General features: G+C 41.5%; 2 protein-coding genes across 2 annotated transcripts; both read right to left on the bottom strand.

The window, feature by feature from the left end:
* Positions 1 to 172: 172 nt before the first annotated feature.
* On the bottom strand, positions 173 to 1032 carry LOC128736335 (enkurin). The gene is made up of 2 exons (XM_053830811.1): positions 430 to 1032; positions 173 to 364 (listed from the first exon to the last, which is right to left on the bottom strand). The coding sequence occupies exons 1-2, from the start codon at positions 1030 to 1032 to the stop codon at positions 173 to 175; spliced, it is 795 nt and encodes a 264-aa protein (XP_053686786.1).
* Positions 1033 to 9695: 8663 nt separating this feature from the next.
* Positions 9696 to 11676, bottom strand: LOC128737130 (E3 ubiquitin-protein ligase parkin). The gene is made up of 6 exons (XM_053831695.1): positions 11279 to 11676; positions 10814 to 11206; positions 10602 to 10750; positions 10350 to 10548; positions 10149 to 10286; positions 9696 to 10090 (listed from the first exon to the last, which is right to left on the bottom strand). The coding sequence occupies exons 1-6, from the start codon at positions 11534 to 11536 to the stop codon at positions 9779 to 9781; spliced, it is 1449 nt and encodes a 482-aa protein (XP_053687670.1). The 5' UTR covers positions 11537 to 11676; the 3' UTR covers positions 9696 to 9778.
* Between the last annotated feature and the right edge of the window lie 9865 nt (positions 11677 to 21541).

Raw genomic sequence — 21541 nt, 5'->3', positions numbered from 1 at the left:
TGTTGAATGGAGCTTCGTAAAGTTTATTGCGCCTTTCTGCAATTGCACTATATAAAAAGCACGCGTTCACACTTCGAGTTTGAGCAAGAAAGTCTAATATCATATGCGATTAAGAGAAATCTATAAATTTTATATCAAAATAGAACACTTCCAAAGCTATAATCTACTTGATCTACTTGTCAGTCTGTCCCTGCTCGTCGTGCACAAAGATGTACGGGCAACTTTCGACGCGCAAAATGTCCTTCTCGAGCTCCTTCAAATTCTTTTCAAGTTTGGCCTTGCGTATCATTTTCGGCACTGTATCGATAAGCAGTGGAAGACTCTGGTACTCCTTCTGAAGGTTTTCCCAGTTTTGCTTAAGTCCCTGATAAAAACAGAATAAGAAATGGTTACCGAAAAAGTTAAAAGACTTTAATTAAACGACCCTACCTTCAACAGTTCCAATCGCTCTTCCTGCGAAACCAGAAAGCCGTCCGGCACCTGTTCGCCCATCTTTTCTGCCATGCGCTGCTTTTGCGCTTCCAGATCTTTCTTTCGCCGTTCAAGATATTTGGGTACCTTTCCGTACTTGGGTTGACATTTATAGACAGGCATCAGGCCGGACTTTTCCAAATCGTGAAAGTCGCCTTTCCGGGTGTCAGCATATCGGGGACGCATTTTTTTCGGACTGGAAGCGACTACTTTTTTTACGTTTTCAACCTTGAAGTCGACACACTTCATCAGTTGCTGATTGGTGGTTAGGTCTTCCTTTTTCGGGACCGGTGGCTTGTGGTCTGCACAGAGGCGCACCGGTGCCGATTTTGTGGCCCGATAGCGGATACCGCAATTCTTTTTTAGAAATTCGTTCGGTTTCTGTAGGGGAATTTTTGCGTAACCCATGGTACGATGAGCGTCCTTGCAGGATTTCGTCTCCCTGCGAACCTGGTGCTCGAAACGTGAGTGATAGAGCGGTGGCTTCGGGGGTCGTTCCGGTGGTTTCTTTTCTACGTTGTAGATATTTTCGTTGTGATGGTAAATGTTTACAATTGACATGATTTGTAAAATAATCTACAATTGTCGATAAAATGCAGTATTTTCGGAAATAAACTGCTGCACTAGACTTGTGAAGGGCAATGTTAAGTAAAGTATTGCCTGAAAATAAACTAAGCAAATAGACACCATAGCAACGCACGACCTTAACGGGTAAACATGGCAACCTTAAAATTATTTCGCATTAACGAATTTGGTAGAAATGTTTTGCGCATGTGCTTGAATTCAAATATTTTGAGGGGGGTCATCTGTACAATAATACATAACTAGGTAGCAAGAAAATTATTGAAAATTATGACAATCACGAAACGTTTTTGTACAGAACAAGATATAGAGGTGATAGGGGCAATATAAGCCGCCTAAGCAAAACGCGTCACAAAACATGTAGCGTCTTTTTCAAATTAGGTATAGGGTAGATGATCCATTAGTTGCGCCACTAGGCACAATATAACTTCATTTTGCTTGTTTATTGAAGTATATGCTTCAATTAATGCTTGTGGGATATAAATTTATCAAATACAAGGTAATTGTCACAACGCAAGACAATAATTGCTTTCGTTGTACGAGAAGCTTTAGAAAGAAAAAATGAATTTTCCGATTCAATTATATTGTACCAACAGTCCATATACATTGCTAGGTTGCACGTATAGAAAATATCTCGTGGTCATAGAAGACTACCGGTCTAGTCGGTGATATTTAGATGGCCACTTCGTTGTGTGCACATTTTACTCTGCCGGAGTGCCTCGTTCGGAGTCCTACGAAAACATGAATTGCTACAAATGCGTCGTTTTTCTCTACTGGTTTAAATATCGGCGGTCACCAAATACACCACCCAAATACACGAATTCGTTTACCACTACGATTTCGTCACCGTCAGTCCAAATTGTTTCGTCGCTTAGGTCTTTAACGAAATTTTTCCTGGACAATTCGTCGCCCATTCGTTGAGCGTCTCGACGGTCTCAACACACGCAAGTCGAGCCCTCTGTTCCGGGTGTCGGTGGAGATCTTGAAGAAAGTCGTAGTCTCCCAACTTTTGCCAGTACGTGGAAGACGAACGTTGTTTTCTCTGGAGCCGGTCTACCATATATTTGGTTTTTGATGCATTGATTTGTAGCCCAACCCTCCTAGCTTTCTTTTTTGTTCTGGCGTAGATTGCCTCAGCCGTCCTAAGTTTTCTAGTAACAAAGTCGAGTCGTCTGCAAAGGGTAAGAGTTGGCTACTTTTGCTGAAGATTGTACCTCTCGTTTCGATTGCAGCTCACTGGATTATAGCTCCCGTCGCGGTGATAAATAGCGTACAACGCCAGGGCTGTCCTGCACGCAGTGCACCTATTTTGCTTTTTTAGCTGTAACACCTCAGCCAAACAAAATTCGAAAATGCTAAGTTCAGCAATCTTATGGATAATAATCGACTCTATAAATGCCCCATACATAACATTTTCGAATTTTATTTGGCTGAGGTGTTACAGCTAAAAAAGCAAAATAGGTGCACTAAGTGCATGACAGCCCTGTACGGCACAGTGAATCGCCTTGCTGCAACCCTCTGCGCGATACGAAAGGATTTGAGAGGGCATCCGAAACACGCACGTGGAACATAACCCGTTCCAGAGTAACTTTGATCAGTCGTGTCAGGTTGTCCGGGAAACCATTCTCGCGCATTATCTGCCAGAGATGTTCGCGCACAACTGTATAGTATGCTGTCCTGAAAAAGACGAAAATAATAAATATGATGCGTGGATACGTTTGTTTTACTCCCGACTTTACTGCAGAATTTGTCGGAGAATGAAAATTTGATGCGTAGTAGCACGGTCCACCATAAAGCCCACCTGATACTTAAGGCCCAAACAGAATGCTGCGTCAACGCATCCGTCAGCGTCAATTTGACAGTAAACTCATGAGAAAACTGCCAGAATTTAGACGGCGTTCTTCAGCGTAAAGCCGCGGTAATTACAGCAATCCACTTACTTTACTAGCCGGGAGCCGGGGTGGCTCTTGCCGTATCAAGAATTCCTCTACATTGTACTTGGTCCTGGGCTACTCGTTGCGAATTTGTTGCGCGTCTCGACACACGGAAGTCGGCTTCAGCCTGGTAGAGCCATCTAGCACGTTAGGCCCCTCTATTCCTCCGGTAGCTTTTCCTCCTCCCAAATCCTCGAAATAACCCAGTGTAGAACCTTTGCTAGCGTTTCTCCGCCATGTTTATAAAGCTCTGCTGGTAGGCGGTCCTTCCTAGCGGCTTTATTGGTCTTCAGCAGCCCGATTTCTCGTTTGACTTCTTGGAGATCAGGTGCTAGGACATTACTATCTTCCATGGGCGCTCCTAGGTTAATTTCCGTTCCGCCTCCTTCTGCGACTTCGTCATTGAGGTGTTCATCGAAGAACTGCTTCCACCTGTCGACCACCTCGCGCTCGTTTGTAATTAGATTCCCTCCTTCGTCCCTACACATGTCAGGTTACGGTGTGTAGCCCTTTCGAGTTTGGTTCACCTTCTCATAAAACTAGCGCGTGTCATTGGCTCGGAATAGTTGCTCTAATTCTTCACGATCTCTGTCCTCCTTTTGGCGCTTTTGACGTAGGACTACGTCTTACGGCAAGTTTTGAGATAGGGTGTCATTCCAAAAAATCGAAAAATGCGAGCGTCACGAAAAATGAAAGGTTTTGAGCGCTAATAACTTAGCGGTTTTCCGATCGATTTTCAATATTCTTACACCAATCGATCGGAAAATCTTCTATGAATGACCCAAATGAAGAAAAATATGGATTCTTGATGTTGAACTATTGAAAAATTGAAAATAATGAATTGGTTGGAAGATTCTTTACGATGATCTAAACCTATACCAATTTGATATCTGTGCTTGGGAAGTAAGCCAAAACAAGTGACAAAGTTTCCTCATTTCAACAAGATTTCTTAACACCGCGATTTAACCTAGACCATTTTGATGTCCTTGCTTGGGAAGTACGCCAGAGAGAGTGACAAAGCCCCCTCGTGCCAACAGATTTCTTACGAACGCAATTAAACCTAGCCCAATTTGTTGTCTGTGTTAGGGAAGTGTGCCAGAAAAATGACACAAGTTCGTCGTCCCAATAGATCGCAAATTCTTTACTGCGAGACGATTAAACCTCGGCGAATTTGATATCTGTGTTGAAAAAATGTGCTACAGCTGTAGTGTTCGGTTATAATACGACTCTGTATGAATACGCATGCTTGCCGTTTCATTAGAAGTGTAGTGAAAAGATGTGCTGTTGATAAAATAGGATTGAATTGGTAAAATCCCTTCAACGTGGGGAACCATGGGTAATAACGAGGGGCAAGACACTTCATAATATTATCATAATATTAATATATTAGGCTCTATTAAAACCCTATAAATGTATAAATAAATGTAACTTTATAGGGCTTTCGGTTATATTATGGGTGGGAAAGGTCAATATATTAAGGTTGGAAAAATATTTCCATAGGGAAAAGTAATATATTTTCGACAGTGTCTTGCCCCTCGGGTAATAAAAACAATCTTTAATTTCTCTAAGGTAGCAGGCAAGCAATAGTTTGTCTTCTTGATTTTGTTAAATTGTTTTCAAATGCACAATGTTTTGAGAATTGAACGTATGCAATGTTACTACTGTATATATGTTACATAAAGCATGTATACATGAAGAATCGAATGATTACAAGCATGAATACATGCTACTATCACTACAAAGAGACTTACGTAGTCCTGCGTCACATATATATGCGGTCGTGTCTTGTACACAACCCCTCTGATTTTTTTCTCCTCAGAATCGTGGTCAACTGGTTCCTAGCTCGTCGGTATTTGGCCAGGTTCTCTCTAGTGGCAATAATTTTTCCAAGCGTTTTTTTTCTCCTCCACCGCTTGTTGGCATTCCCCATCAAACCAATCATTTTGTGTACTCCGAGGCTCAATACCTAGTGCCGCGGTAGCGGCCTCTCCGATGGCCGAGCGTATTCTGCCCCAACCGTCTTCGAGGTTTGAAGCACCTAACTCCTCGGAAGAAGGCAGTGCCTCATTCAGTACTCGCGCGTAGTTCTCGGCAGCTTGTGGGTTATCTAGCTGCCTGATGTTCAGCCGAGGAGGGCGGCTTTGACGTGTCCGGTATACGGTGGACAGCTTTGAGCGCACATGTACTGCTACTAGGTAATGGTCAGAATCAATATCCGCACCCCGACGGGAGCGTACGTTCGTGATGTTAGAGAAAAACCGGCCCTCTATGAGAACGTTGTCAATTTGGTTCATTGTACGTTGGTCAGGTGATCTCCAGGTGGCTTTGTGGATATCCTTGCGCGGGAAAAAGGTGCTTCGGATCACCAGGCCTCGGGAAGCTGCGAAGTTTATACATCGTTGGCCGTTATCGTTTGTGTCGGTGTGCAGGCTATGGGGTCCTACCACCGGTCTATACATTTCTTTCCTATCGACCTGGGCGTTCATATTCCCGATGACGATCTTGATGTCCCGTGACGAGCAGCTGTCGTACGTTGCCTCCAGCCTCGCGTAAAACGCTTCTTTCTCATCGTCGGGTCTACCTTTGTGCGGGCAATGCACGTTAATGATGCTATAATTGAAGAAACGGCCCTTTATCCTCAATACACACATTCTCTCGTTGATCGCTTTCCAATCTATCACGCGATCCTGCATTCCGCCCAGCACTACAAAGCCCGTTCCCAGTACGTTAATAGCGCCACCGCTCTGGTAAAACTGGGCCTTTCCGCCACGGATCTTCCATACCTTCTCTCCTTTGCGAAAGATTTCCTGCAGAGCTACGATACCGAGTTTGCGGGTTCAAGCTGTTCAATCAGCACCCGCTCGCAACCTGCGAAATTTAGCGATCTGCAGTTCCAAGTACCGAGTCTCCATTCGTCGTCCTCGTTCCGTCGCCTAGGTCGATGCCGAATATTCCGCTCCGAATATACTTGAATGTTGTTAGTTTTAATTTAATTTAGGTGTGTAGCCGTACTGGGACAACACTACCGAGTCTAGCGATGGGGCTACCATCTTATAGTGCCGAGACTCACTATACCTCCTTCCCGGTTAGTATACGACCTTAGTTTCCACCGGGTTTGGTTTCCCGATCTCCGCTAAGGTTGCTCGTATTCCGGCTGGTACCACGAGGAGGTCGGGATCGGAGTTGCTGGATAAGAGGCTAACGACCACTATGGGGTCTATATTCCGCATTATCCAGCCGTTCACCAACCTCGTGTATATGCTTAGATAGTTTTCCAAGCTCTTTTTTCCTCTCTATCGCTCGTTGGCATTCCCCGTCAAACCAATCACTTCGAGCGCTCGAAGTTACCTCATCTAGCATCGCGGTTCCGGCCTCGTTAATGACCGAGCGTATCAATACTCCACCACTTGTTCGATACGGCATGCGGGTCATTGGGCCCAATTCCAGGTCTACGCATTACTTCTCATCCTACTTGATGCAGCGAACGGTTCTTTCTTGTTGTTGGGTCCCCGTTTGGTTGGCCAGTGCACTTTGATCATGGCGTAGTTGATGAAGCGGCCCTTAATCATCTGTCTACATATTATTGCCCCAGTCGGTTTCCAGGTACGATGCTGGTTGTAACAAACATGTTGTCATATGTTGGTCGAATCTCGACTGCTGTATAGTCAGTAGGATCTTTATAGTAGCCTCTGTCTGTCGATATGGACGGATCAAGGGCCCCATTCTCATAGTCACCTCATCTAAATTTTTTAGGTAAGAGCACAATTTGTGATTCTCAGAGTCACCTAGGTGACTCCGCTCACCTGGGTGACGGTACAAATCAAATGGGGAGCTGTTAGGTGAGGTGAGTGTGGTGACTGCCAGAATAGTTTTGCATGGACGAACATAACCTCGCTTCTTTGGCGTCTATCGGTGGTTTGTTTACAGGGACTTAGAATCCAGGTTAAAATGAGGGAAGTGAATATTGTTAAAGGCGTTAACGGCAGGTCAGAAAAGCACGAAAACTGCCATTCCAAGTAGTTACGCTTTTGAGACGTTTAACTCGAATTTATGCTGGTATGTCGCGTTCGCAACAGATAGTAAACAAACGCCAAATAGATAGGGCCCGTGAATGAAGTGAGCTGAGTAAGCTGTCTGTGCCCAAGGCTTTTTTACATATCCTGGCACTGATCGGGTACCATCTGAATACGCGTTGGCGCTTCCTGTCCAGCACTACACCAGAGCCAATTTCAAACTCGTTGGCTGTGCCAGAAGTAGTGTTTAGAAATCACATATCCAGTTTATGCAATACACCTGGATTGATGTAATATAATGCTCAATCTTTGCTGTTTCCAGCACAGTAAAATGAACCAACGATTCGAGCGAATCACTTGCGTTCATGTTCGTGTTGTTCTCTACATTCATTCATTCTCGATCTAAACAATAGTGAATGAATTCAAATGTGAATCATCCATTCATTTTGAACAGCCGATAACGGTAAACGAAATTACTATAAACGTAAACATTGCTCCGAAGTTTTAATTATTTTCCTTCAGCCAGATTTTAAAAAGCAGACAGTTTAAAAGATTAAACTTTGAGATCTACAATATCGATCAAGAGCAAGAAAATTGACTGACAAGTTAGTCGAGCAATCATTCATCACTGCAATTCATGAGTGAATTGTTTTAAAGGGTATAAAATACTGAGAAAGACAAACACTGTCAGCAGTTCAGCAGTCATGTCTATGGGTTGATAGATAAAAGATTATTACCAGGAGTAACACTGTATGCGCTTAATGCGTTTTAGATTCGCTTTCTAGGACTGTCAATTTTTTCGAGCACCGGCCAGAAGGTAACCCTCTGATGCCCGATACCGAAGTTCCGGAATTACCCTAACCTACAACCTGCGAAGCAGAACGGTTTACTGTTCCATGGTCATGGACTTTCCCATCGTAAGCTTTATTTCGTTGGTGTTTAAAACCTTTTGTTCTTATAGTGCTCTGCAGCTAGTTGGGTTTACCACAACTTCTTGTCTAGTTGGATGGTCAAACACGATCTCACGTTTAGAATCCCACACTGGCATTCGTAAAAACCCGGTCTTCAATGATGCGTATGACTTTTGTTACCTTGATTGTTAAAACACATAACTTAATGTCGAATAATCATAATACAAATTTATTAATAAAACGTTCACGTGTTAGCACGCATTAATTTTGTTAATTAATTTATAAATGCAAACTTATTACTCCATTTTTTAATTCCTTTGAACATTTTAATTAAAATAAGTTCAGTTAACCCAGTCGGCTTTCTTCAGATTCACAAGTACAGCATTGACCTGCTAGTACATCCAACGATATCCAGTTTATTCCGCTGCCATTCATCACTCCGATACCATCTTCGAGAGGACAGTCCATCCTGACCGGGCGATTGGGGCGGTACACTTCCAAAGACTGGCAGTAGCACAAGTTCCTTTCATCGTAGCACGGTTCGACCAATTCCGCTCGGAGCAGATCGTCCATCTTGAGGCGGCTTCTAAGCAGGTTGCACGTATTCGGACTTAGGCGAAAGGCCAATATGCGTAGCAGTTCATCATAGCCAAAACGTCGGTTCTGCAGTAAGGCTTCCGATAGGGCGAAAATGTAGTTCTTCGCTAGGCGAAGCGTTTCTATTTTGGATAATTTTTGCGGGGTTGTGTGGTCACACCTGGTCACGGTGAACTGCATCGGCACCGGGACGCAACGGCGTAGACGGTTCAGTGCGTCGTTTAGACCGTGCATCCGATTTCGTTCCCGCTGGTTAGCCTTGATTCGTCTATTCGATGCGGTGTTGGCCGTGATCGGTTTCCGGTTCGGTATGGTTTTCATCGTTCTGGATACGGATTGAAAATGTAATGTGCACGCTTTTAGCTGTCGAACAATGCCATTGAGCGACGGGAGCATTTTCCGCCTAATCTAATTTTCCTGGCGTTATCAGTTTATTAGTTGATTGGTGCTCGAGTTTTCTGATAACAGTTGATTGTGATTTATTAGTTTGAGGCAATAAATGGAAAATGGATCAAAAAAGGGGTTGACGTTTTTTTGCAGGATCGATAATATATAAATTGCATTCATTACGCCAATTACAAATGATGACGGATGCATTAATCGCTTCTCAAATGAAAAGTTGTATCTCCCGGTTGAATTAATAACAACTAGCTTATCTACAATGACTAGAAACCAAATGAAGCGATTGGGTCTAACTCATTCTCTAACTGATGATGAAACTAATTCTTTTCTTGTTTTTGTTGTTGTGTCATCAAACTAGGAATAATATCAGGTCCTCCGACTTCATCATTAAGTTGGTTTCTTTTGCAATATTATCCTTTCAACCAACCACTAATTTCAAAAGCAGGTGTGAACATATTCAGATTATTTTTTATTTCCATCACATGTTTTCGATAAACTGATTCGAGTGAATGCGTAGTAAAGCTTCGTCCATATTGCTTGAATGTTAATTATATTCCCGTTAACTAGCTGTGACAATATAGTTAGCAGGTTCTTCCACAAACTGCGTAAATATTTTTGCATGCGCACTGGTTTAAACTTCATAGTTCCTGTGCTAAATATGACAATACAACATGCTCAGCCAAAGCGCTATTTGGCAGCTAGCTGAGGTCGGGATAGATATAAAACAGCGCAATATTCTGGTAACACAATAAATATTTATTTAAAAATATATTAATCAGCAACGATAAAATTTGGATAATCTCAACCGCTATTGGCACTATTTCTATTAGTACGTACACACATTTCTTTCACAGCTAAGTATTTAAGTTCAACCGAACCAGTGAGCTGCCATGCAGTCTCTGGTCCAAGCGGTTTGACACACCCAACACCATTCGTAACCGCAACCGGATCTGGTGCAAACCATGTGCATGCATCCTCCATCCCGTTCGGTTGCAGTTCGGCACTGCGGACATGGTTTGGTCGTCACTTTAATGGCAATTTTTGTCGCTTCATCCCAACGCGCATCACAAGCACGCAGTGGATCGATTGTATAACCTTGGGACGATTCTGAATTAGGCTGTGGTGTCTCCAAGCATTCCCCAAGGTGGAAGCCTTGTAGGCAGTTACGGCAAAAAACAAACTGCAAAAAAACGAGAATAATATTGGTCTTGAATTAACCACTGTTTTAACCAACTTACACCACAGCCACCTAAGCACTGGACTCTCTTACATTCAGGGTTCACCAGTAAGCCCATTCCACAGCCAGGCTGCGGACATAGGACTCCACCGTTTCTAAGTACGTACTCTTCTGTAGCGAAACGTTGATACCTCTCATACTAAAAAAAATAATTAGTAAATAACACTAAACTAAATGATGGGCGTAGCCCTATCGTTCTCACCTGTTCCTTCGACAGTAATTTGAAATGATGTACATCATCAATGTAGGAACCTTCACAGCCTACGGGGCACTGCAGAGTAAATCCACCCAATGGATGTTCCACAAATTGACGTTCTAGCAATCTTGAGACACAGTATTGTCGAAAGCATTCCAAACATGTCACGTGGCCAGCTTCACAGGGGAACACAATCACAGTCTCACTAGAATATTTGAATTTCAATTGCCGATTAAGTTTAATTCATTCACTTTTTACCTAACATCTGTACACGCGATGCAGGGAATATTTTTATGGTTAAAATTTATAAGGTTAAGTGGAGCTGCGAAGTCTTTTTCTCCTCCCGACAAATGTTCAGCACATTTGAAGTAAAATTCCGTGAATGGAGGATCACCGGATTCGTTTTCCTGTAATGCAGGGTAGAATTAACATTTCCAAACTGTTTGTTACTTTTGTGCCAAACTACCTACCACACAAGGAGTGTCGTAGTTCTCACAATGTCCTGTGATACGTTTCTTTTTCAAAACGTCATCCCAACAGGCCGGATCTCTATGTACGGTGAAAGCACCGCTTTTGCAGATACTACAACGCACTCTCAGTTTACCGGTGCATACCTTCTCACACTGGGAACAGTACACAAAAAAGTGAGCCTTTCTTCTGACACCAGCGCTAGCTCTCATTTCTTCACTACATTCATCAGTCATCTGCAAATCAGTCATTGTTTCGCATAGTGGTTTAGTGGAAACAGTCTCAATGATTTTTTCTGATGCATTGCTTTCTAGCAGTCTTTTATCATTCATTCTCCGCAGTATAGCTCTTGCCTTTACCGCATGAATAATTGTTTGCTGTCCCAAATCACACTCCTGAAAAGAGGTCAATTCAAGACAATAACAATGATGATGCAATGGGTTATTGCACTCGAATTTTGCACTCACGCTAATCGAAGTACTATCGGAAAGTTCCTTTCCAGCAAAAATGATCTTCACTTCCTTGGGCTCCAGCCCAAGGTGGGGAGCAACCATCATTTTTACATCTCTGATGTCCATTTCTGGTTCAAGGTCTACTGCTAGCGTACTTCCAGTATTGGTTTTTACGTAAATACTTAGCGTATTGCTTAGTTTTTTGCGACCGAAAGAAAATATTGTCAATACATTGTAGATTACGCTCTTTAAAAAACCAACCAAATCGAACATCGTAAGTCGGTTTGTTTTACTTCACTATTCGGTAATTTTGCATATCGGAACGAGATTACACTGTCGACGGATAACGCGACGGACGAATCGACGGGAAAACTATAGACACCTATAACGTAGCAAAATAAAAATATCTATCCGATTCCTATGCAAAATCTATTAGCACTTCGGCACTAACAGCTGATAATGAAAACAATCTGCTGTCAGTTGGTTTGCTTTGAGGATAGAAGGCGTGTTCACAAATCACGCAGGCACAAATGCTTTTGTGTTTTTGTTTTTATTATAGGGTTTTTCGATTTTTTAGATCTCTTTTTTAAGATACCCGAAAAGAAAATAATTTTAACACGAAGATAAAAATCAAACGAGCGCTCTTGGTGCACCAGCCGGTGTGAATTAAGAGTGTGCCGTAAATACTACATAGAGAGTGCCGTAGATAGAGAAATGCTTAGTTCAGCAATCTTACATTAATTACTCATGTGTCGATGCCCGCCGGTCTGGCAGAACAAATGGATGAAATCAAAGATCTCCACTGCTGACGGTTACCCGCCATGAGCGTCTCGCTCTGCCTCTTCTGCGCTGTCCTTGCAGTTTCCAGTTGAGTGCTTCTCTGCAGATCTCGTTCGCTCCTTTCCTCAAGGTGTGTCCGATTCACTGCTTATTGTACTGTACTGTACCACTGCACTGTACCTACGTTCACGATCTTTTGCTATAGGCCGTTGATGACACCGACGGTGGGTTTCCTCATTGGATATTCAGTTGCCAGGCACGAATGATATATCGCAAACAGCGATTGATAAATACCTGTAGTACGGATTTAACGTTTGATTTTGAGTAGAGTGATCTGCTTTGAGCGCCAAATGTTTCACAGACTTGCCAAGGTACCCCTTGCCTTCCTGTCCCGTGTGGCTATATCAGTCTCAGTATCACCATCCGGCGTTGCCTGGCTACCACGATATTAGGCCGTATGAATAAAAGAGTTAGAGAAAACTCTCCCATAAGATTTACACCGGAAAACAAAGCAAACTGTTTTATTCATACTGTGAGACCTGCTATCTGGGAGCTCTCGGAGAGGTTATTTAACTTGCTTTGCGTATCGTTTCGGCATTGTGCGAGCAAGATAATATCGTCGGCTAGGTCGAGGTCATTTAGCTGCTTCATCATTAGAGGATTCCAAGGCAATCCTCTGTTCGGTCTACTGTCGATTGCTCCAACTAATATCTAATTCATAACGATGAGAAACAGAAGCGGTAATAAAATGCAATCCTGTCTCACACCAGCAGCCAGCACACCAGCATTGGGTAGGACATGACGCCGTTGTGCAAAACCTTGCACGTGAACGCCTCGTACTGAGCCTCGATGAGATGGACAAGCTTATCTGGAACTCTTTACGACTAAGTGCGCATTAGATGTTTTCCTGGTTGAGTCGGTCGAACGCCTTTCCGAAATCAACGAGAACTAGCAAAAGAGAGTCCTGGAATTCGTTGATCCGGTCCAATATAATGCGGAGCGTTGTGATATGGTGTACACATGATCACCCAGCATGGAATCCAGCTTGCTGCCGCCGAAGAGTAGCGTCGATCTTCTCCTTGATCCGGTTGAGGATGACTTTACAGAGTAATTTGAGAGTAATACAGTAGAACGTGATGCCACGCCTGTTACCGCATTCAGTAAGGTCCCTTTTTTAGTGACTTTGACCAATATGCCGTACATCCTCCGGAAAAGTTGCAGTTTCCCATACATTGCTGAAAAGCTGATGCATCATCTGGGATGACAAAGATGGGTCAGCTTTGAGCATTTTGGCTGAAATATCATCGACATGAAATACAGTCTGTCCCATACTCTTAATGACTGCTTCAAATTCAGCGATGGCGCCTCCGAGTTGACGCGATTAATTCGACGAACTGTTGGCGTCATACGCTACTGGTTTTGTTTGTTTCTGACATTTGAAACTCTGAAGAGTTGTTCAAAATTTTCAGTCCATTGCTTAAGCTATTCCGTACGGTCTGCCTCTAGCGATATGTTTGTATTCATCCTGGCATCACAAAGGCGACGAGAAAAATCGCACAAGAAACGGATATCACCATTGGTGGCGGCGGTTTCCCCTTCTTCGGCTAGAGCGTTAGTGCAGGCTCTCTTGTCCCGCCTACAAGCTCGTTTAACAGCCCTCTCCAGTTCGGCGTATCTTTGACGGGCAGCTGTCTTAGCCGATCTGGTACGCGCTCGCTTAATGCCGGCTTTCACCTCTCTCCATTCGTCGATTTTCCTCTAAATTTTATTCGAAATCCACTCCCTCCGCTGCGCGCTTTGCAAACGGTTTTGTCACTGATCATGATGAAGGCGTTCTTTCGCCGGTCCATTGCTCTTCGACGGCCCTGAGGCTCAGGTTTCAAGTTGTTCGACAAAGGCCCTGATTCTTCAATCTGCGGACGTCGTAACGGCACTCAACTTTCTTCTCCCGTCATTGGCCACGTGCGTCGCGCAAACGTATCAGCGCCGCGTTTGTTGCGTACATCTAGAAGGGTCCTTTGCCATTTTCGGCTGGTGCAGTTCTGTTCGGCTGTCGCGGGAAACCCACGTGACTTTATGTGCTGGTCCATGGGAAAAGAGCGATCCACCAATGACCATGTTGTTATTATCACGGAATTCGTCTCTCCTAGGTCATGGCGTCCCATGACACGTTCAAGGTCTGAGTTTGAGCCAATCTTCGCGTTGTAGTCGCCCACGTGGATTTGGATGTTTCCCCTCAGTATTTTCTTAACCACGCTGTTCAGCTGGCTGTAGAAACTCTCTTTCTTCTGCAGGTCGACAGCATCTGTTGGTGCGAAGCACCGAATTGCTGTAAAGTTTCTAATCCGTGTTCTGAATCTGGCAACGATTATTGTTTTATTTATCGGTTTCCACCTTATCAGGGCCGCATGTGCTCCTGGGCTCAGTTGGAATCCAACTTCCCTTTCTAGAGTACCACCATCCGGGGTGAGATTATGCCACGGGGGTGAGATTGTGCCAAAAACCAAAAATGTTTATTTGTGAAAATTTATTATATCTATAGAAACTTCTGATCCAAATTCAAAATGATGATGAACATAACATATTTATTCATAACTTAGAATGGAACACAGATAATATTAGCAAACTATTTAGCCTAAACAGGGTTTCAAAGTTCACGAACAAATATACTCAGAAATAACGCTTGTAAAAATGTCCCGCATAAACCAACCCAAACAAGAAATCACATCAATTTGCTATTTTGGAGGTATATAAATTAATCATTTACAATGTATTGAAAGGTTATTATGCGTTGGATAAGTTTTGATTACGAAAATAATATTTTTCGAAACTTTGTACTTTTCGAGCTTCACGGGGGTGAGATTGTGCCAAGCCATAATGATCGATCCAATTTGGGGATTTCACATACACATCAAAAATACGTCAGTATACACCAGTACACTCACATTCTTTACTATTGAGCACAATATTTTGACATATTAGATTGCATCATCCATTTTGGAGCAAACCGCATCATAAATATATAATTTAAACTAAATAATTTAAGCTAATTTTTACTTTTTCTCTAGAAATTTCACATACTTTGAATAAACACTCTAAAATAAGACGAATATATTATACCGTGTATAAACTGCCAGTTTTAAGGAGGGGGAGGGGGGTGGGATAGGCCACATGTTCTGCGGCCGCGGGTTCTCGAACGAAGTAATGGTTACTTTTGTTAAATGATCAAATAGGTATGCTCCCTTAGGATACACCCCTTAATATATCTCCCCCTTGTTAACCCTATAAACGCTACTGGCTATGTAAAGGCTGTCTATTGACTACGAACTCATTTTTAGTTATTTCAAACCTCCCCGGGTTATTTTCGTTCATACTTTTTGTATGATGCGTTGTTTTTGGCCGACCCCCTGCCCCTAATAGTCCACTTAGTTCATGGACGGCCCCATATGAACTACTTTATACTGATATTTATATGTATTGTTTATAAACATGCTAATGTTCACTGTTTAGGTTTTTTGCCTAACTTTATGTTTTTGGCACAATGTCACCCCCTAGAAGGGGTGAGATTGTGCCAAAGTTCATGCACTTCCAGTAAAATTAGGTTTCATTGTAACTAAACCATCTCTACGGTAGTTGTTAATTGAACAATTTAGTATATATTGACAGGTTTGAAATCAACTTAGTTCCTAAATTGTGTGTATACTGAGCTAAAGAACAAAAATATATGCTTTTTTGGCACAATCTCGCCCCGGATGACGGTAGCATTTTCACCTCGAATGCCCGAGTTGAGCAAGACTTTCTCGAATGATTCTTGTGTTCGCCAGTACCCGGCCAGCGGACCTCGCTCAGCCCCAAGATTTGAGGTTTTAGGCGGCCAGATTCCCTTCCAAGTTGAGCCAGCTTGCCCTGCTGGGTAAGGGTCAGTATAAATTCAATGTTCCCATTGATGTCCATCTTTTCATGCTAAAGGTCGTTGCAAATAATCCAGATTGATTTCTTGTTTCGTTTTCATTAATTTTTTTGTTTTCGGATACAGTACGTTGTTAACCTAAGGTCCTTATCCTGCTGACGGGGGTTCCATCTTAAGGTGGGCGGCAGCCACTGTGCCCCCTTCCCTGCTAGCGTACGACAACCGAGGTTGCGTATCTCAGCCGGCACCACGTGGTGGTAGGGATATGGGTAAGTGAAAAGAGGTTATGGGTGGACACACCCTTTGCCAGGCCAGTTTAGCAATCATATGGATAATAATTAGCTTTGTAAATGTCCCATACATAATATTGTCGAATTTTGCTTGGCTGAGGTGATACAGTTAAATAGGCAAAATCGGTGCAGTACATGCAGGACAGGCATCTTTGTATTCTGTCTTGCAGAAATATCAGAAGCTCAACGTGCTCACGTATCACATCTTTATTGACTTCAAAGCAGTATTCGATACAGTCTATCGTGATCAGCTATGGCAGATAAGGCATGAATAGGGGTTTCCGGACAGATAGTCGCATACTGATTACAGCTACATGGGATCGAGTGATGTCATGTGTTACATGAACTTCGGGGACACTTTTGAGTCCCTTCAAGATACGGCGATGGTTGAGACATGATGACGGCTTAACCTGCATGCTATTCATCATCATTTTTGAGTAGGTGATCCGACGAGTGAACATCGAAACGAGAGGTCCGATTTTCAGCAAAAGTAGCCAACTCCTAGGCTTCGCAGATGACTTTGATATTATTGCCAGGGACGCGGCAGACGGCGGAGGCAACTTACGGAGACTGAAAGCTGGAGTGGGCTGAAAACGAATAAATCTTTCGAAGACCATATGCATGAAAAAAGAGGCTCAATGGAGACAAACGCGCGTCTCCCACGGATAGTAGCCGTTGCCGGCGATGCACTTGAAGTGATCGATGCTTTCGTATATTTTATTTGGGTTCACTAGTGACCGCGAACAACCCTTCTCTAAACGCTACGATTAAGAAGCATACGATGCCGGACGAAGCGTATGTATCATCAGCTATAGGCACTGCTCGGAGAGATTCTCATCGTACATCTGGCGAAAGTCGATAGGCTAGGCATCGTACGGATGACGGAAGGCAGTGCAACGAAAACGATTCTCCAGAAATAGAGGGGTCCTTGATGGTAGGACCAGGTCGAAAACAACTTACGATTTCCAAAACACCTGGAAATTTGGCCTAATACCAAATCATATCATATACCAAAATCATATACCAAAAGAGTGATCAGCTCGATTCCTGTAATTACCACGGCACTACGCTGAATTTCAGGATTTCAGGACAGCATACGATACAGTTGAGTGCGAACTGCTATGGTTTTCCGGACAAGCTAACGCGGCTAATTAGAGCTACCTTGGAGCGAGTAATGTGCAACGTGGGTGTTTTGGGGACATTATCGAGTCCTTTCGCGCCAAATCCAAATCACGCAGTGGATTGTGTTGCGGCAACGGGATGGACTGCTCTCAAAGTATGTCATTTAATATCGCTATTGAAGGTGTAATTCGGCGAGCCTGAAACGAGAGGAGTTATCTTCGGCAAAACTAGTGCTACGATCCTATTGACTCTTCCAGTCTCTTCCAGTTGATAATTGAATTTAGGACGACTGGCTTGTTAGATCAGTCGAAGCTAACACAGTTGAGGCTATATTAGTGATTGGCGATGGTCTCTAAACTTGAATAGAATATTGCAGCAATTTTACTTAAAAGACGGTAATAATTCTATAACAGTCCAGTAGAACAGTCTAGGTAAAAGTTGTAGAAACACATTTTTGAAGTAAAAAGACGAGAATACAACCATCAGAGTAAGGAGGGGCAAAAGTACGATGGGGGTAAAAGTGCGATTCATTCGTTTATCAGTGCAGATTCCGAGTAAATTGACTACATTGGCATGGATGGGAGACTACTTTGATAGCTTGAATCTATCGTAAACAGTTGTTATTTACGAAGCATGGTTACTGAGTTATGTGTAAATGTTATTTTAGAGCGGTTTTGATGTAATATTTGGTTATACGGCAAATACGATATCAACAGGAGGATTTCACTTGTTTAAAAATTGTAGCAGTGTTTAACATCACTCACATATCGCTTTTGAAAATACGGTGAAAAGAATACATATTATTTTTCGGTTTTCCATAGTTTTATCAAACCCTGTCAAGCTCCTAGCGGGGCAAAAGTGCGATTCATGGACAAATATTATATAAGTGATTCTCAAATGTTTGATTTTTCCCAATTTTTTATTCTATTCGCTCTCAGTAGCAAGCATTAGACTGCGATCGAGTGCTGTCTTAGACTAGCACTAAACATGTCAGATGGAATGCCTCTACCATGCGTATATAAAATGAAAACATTTCAGTGTTTGTGTATAATTATCTTTATTTATTGAATACTTAGACATCTCAAAAAGTTACAAAACAAATAAACAAGAATTAGTTTCTCTCCTCACCATCATCATCTTTATCTTCATCATCATAATCATCATTATCATCATCATAATCATAATCATCAATATCGTTATCATAATCATCATGTCTACGCAGTGTTTCCTTTGACTGATCTTGAGTTTGTGTATTTTCTGTTTCACCAACCGATCAGTACGATTCATTTCGATTTGTCATCTTTTCGCTTGGATTCCAGTTCGGGGCAACTGTTTTCACCTTAATGGAAAAAATCACTCTGAAGTGTGTGTAGTAGCACAGGAGTGTGCCAGCGTGTGTGTTTGTGTGACGTTACATTCAATTGGATAACAACATGCTTCTTCCGGCCGATTTCTCAGGCTGCGACTGTGGGTGGTGCATTCTTCAGACCGCCCACCGTGCGGATACCGATGTATGGAGCTTCACGATTTTATAAACTTTCTTATTCCTATCATTCGTTTGGTTTTTCTTTTTGTTTTTTTTTTTGCTGTTCCAAACGTCAATCAATGCGTGTTTTATTTCTCTCATTTTCTGCTGTCTGCTTAATTAATTGGCACAATTTAGTTGTTTTTCTCTTCTTTCCATAGTTGTGTTCATATTCTTAGCGGTTAATCTAACCAAATGGGGCTTCGGATTTTTTTGCTTCATTCGTCGTTTATTTGACGTGTCTTTTTTTCTTCTCTTTTATTTTGTCGTGTTCATAAAGTAGAGTGATCAATGGGTTTAGGTAGTGTTTTATAGTTTTCGTGTTTGTATATATTTTTTTCGTGTTGCGGTGTCTGTGTGTGTATGGGACTTTTATGCGTGTTTTATGTGGCAAAGAAGAAGTTTACTGATTTAGTGAAGAATCATATTCTGAACGTTCGTTAGGCTTACTCCATAAAAAGATCCACTGAATTGTAGTTTATTTTGGTTTGTTTATAAATTTGTGTTGTTTTTTTTCTGTGTATGATAACCATATATTATTGATTGAGTAACAATTTTTTTTGCGATAATTTGTTTTTCTCTGTTTTCTTATAAGAATTTTGTTAAATGTATTCCTAATGCAATCACTGTTCGATTCACATCGTCTTCTGGTTTCAATTTTCAGGAAAGTGTGTGATTAGTTTGTTAACGTAGAGAAAGATGGATTTTTTGTTCACATTCGGAAATCATAAATGGTTCTGACCGGTCATAAAGTCAGGTGAAACTACCCGGTGTTCGTCACTAATTCTTCCTCATCACTAGCTAAAAAGACCACACTTAACTCAATGACATCGAATTTCGCCTCCATTTGCTATTAGTAAATTCCTATTGTTTACCGTTATTCGATCGAACTTTTTAAAAACTAGCCTCAACAGGTCCGGTAGGGGTAGAGGGAACGAAATCGTATAAATACTTTGGTGGCCTTCTCTCGAGAGGGATGAAGGCCTGTAACTTGCTTGATTCGGAACTGATAAAACTAGGAAATTACTAGATCAGTTTCGTAACGGGTGAGGATGTTTTGCGTGATGTTGCTGCGCATTATGTATATCTTGAGAATTGTTACTGCGTGTTACTACTTTGTTTATTGGATTTATTAAAAATTTTGTTCTCCACCTCGTTATTGTTTTATTTTTTAATTTCAATAATGGGTTTTTTTGTCGTATGTATACTTTTATAAATACTTCTGTGAGGGAAAGAACGCGTGCAGTTGTCTGGTTTGTTTTACGTTAAAGGAAATATTTGTGTTTTCAACTATAGTGTATGGTTTTTGCAGGGTTATAAGATTTTTTTTCTAAATTTCACCGTGTTTTTGCTTACTTGTTCATTTTTTACCATTGTTGCTTTCTGTGTCGGGAAATTAATGTTTATAGTGTTGATTAGTGCTTAAAAATTTCAAATAAAATTTTGAAATTTTAGCTTTTGTCCAGGGAAAATTCTAGTCCTTTATTCAAGGTATACTTGTTGTTTTTTATTTGTGTGTTATTGTTTTATTCTCAATTGTATCTAAAATCGCTAGATTTATAGAAAAATTTCTTGAACCAATTGAGGAAGAATCTTTAATTAACTACTTTAATTGATAGTGATTATCGAAAGTTCTCTTCTTACTCGCTTGTTTGAAGAATAACAAAATTTTTATTTTTTTCTGTTTTTTTTCATCCTACACAAATGATACCGTGCCTGCTTTGGGAGATGATTAAACTCGTCTAGAGGGTTTAAAGGTTTATAATATGTGTTGCGATTTATAAAATTCAATTCCCTTTCTTGTATGTTTCATATTTTATTTCTAACTGCATTTTTTACTAACAACTTGCATGACTCGAAATTAATGGTATATAGGAATTCACAATCGAATAGAGTCATGTGTTCGATCTGCTGTCCCATCTTCATATTAGCGGTAAAAGTTCAGTTACTGCTAATATAGCTGCAAGATTTTTTTTTTATTTCTGTGTTTTTAAAAAGTACCAGAAATACAAAGTAAAATAAACAACTGTATTTCATAATTGGTATCGAGAATATGATTTAACTGACATTCATTTGCTACAGTTTCTGTCATTGTGTATGTGTGTGTGTCTTTGTGATTAGTATTTCTATTCTCTCATTTTTTAATAATAATAATAATCATAAACTTGCATATACTTAACTACATCGTGTAATTAGAAATTATCACTAAAGTTTGCTCTTTTTCATAAAAATTCACTTTTCTATGTAATTTGCATTATGTTTTGACTAGATTCGGAAGTTTTCCATATGTCGTTTTGCCTCATCGCGCTCAGTCATTGAATGCGAAAATTTCATATAACAATATTCCTCATTTTCGAGGAAATGCCCACTCTTAAAATTTATCCTCAGAGAAAAAGGAAACAAAGAAACGGAAAGAGCTGACTTCCAACCCTACGCGTACATTTTCCGGGCATTTTGTTGAATGTTTACAAAATTCGCTCAGTAGCCAGCAAAGATGAGCCTCCAGTAACGTTATCTTTCTCTGTCAAAGGCGCGTGTTGCCAGTTTGTCTTCTCCCGTGGCACCGCGTTGCCAATCAAAACCCTCATATATTTGCTATGTTTTGCTGTCTACTGGGTAAACTTTGCTAGAGAGCATTGACTGTTTTTGAA

The sequence above is a fragment of the Sabethes cyaneus genome, chromosome 2 (genome assembly GCF_943734655.1).
Source record: "Sabethes cyaneus chromosome 2, idSabCyanKW18_F2, whole genome shotgun sequence".
Lineage (NCBI taxonomy): Eukaryota > Metazoa > Arthropoda > Insecta > Diptera > Culicidae > Sabethes > Sabethes cyaneus.
Note: the sequence above shows the minus strand (reverse complement) of the source record. Positions and strands in the feature narration are given on the sequence as shown.

Excerpts from the sequence above, each read along its gene's own strand:
- LOC128736335 (XM_053830811.1), bottom strand. The coding sequence starts at position 1,032 with ATGTCAATTGTAAACATTTACCATCACAACGAAAATATCTACAACGTA. Across the intron at positions 365-429 it reads AGCGATTGGAACTGTTGAAG|GGACTTAAGCAAAACTGGGA; the intron begins GTAGGGTCGTTT and ends TGTTTTTATCAG.
- LOC128737130 (XM_053831695.1), bottom strand. The coding sequence starts at position 11,536 with ATGTTCGATTTGGTTGGTTTTTTAAAGAGCGTAATCTACAATGTATTG. Across the intron at positions 10,549-10,601 it reads ATCGCGTGTACAGATGTTAG|TGAGACTGTGATTGTGTTCC; the intron begins GTAAAAAGTGAA and ends CAAATATTCTAG. Across the intron at positions 10,287-10,349 it reads AATTACTGTCGAAGGAACAG|TATGAGAGGTATCAACGTTT; the intron begins GTGAGAACGATA and ends TATTTTTTTTAG.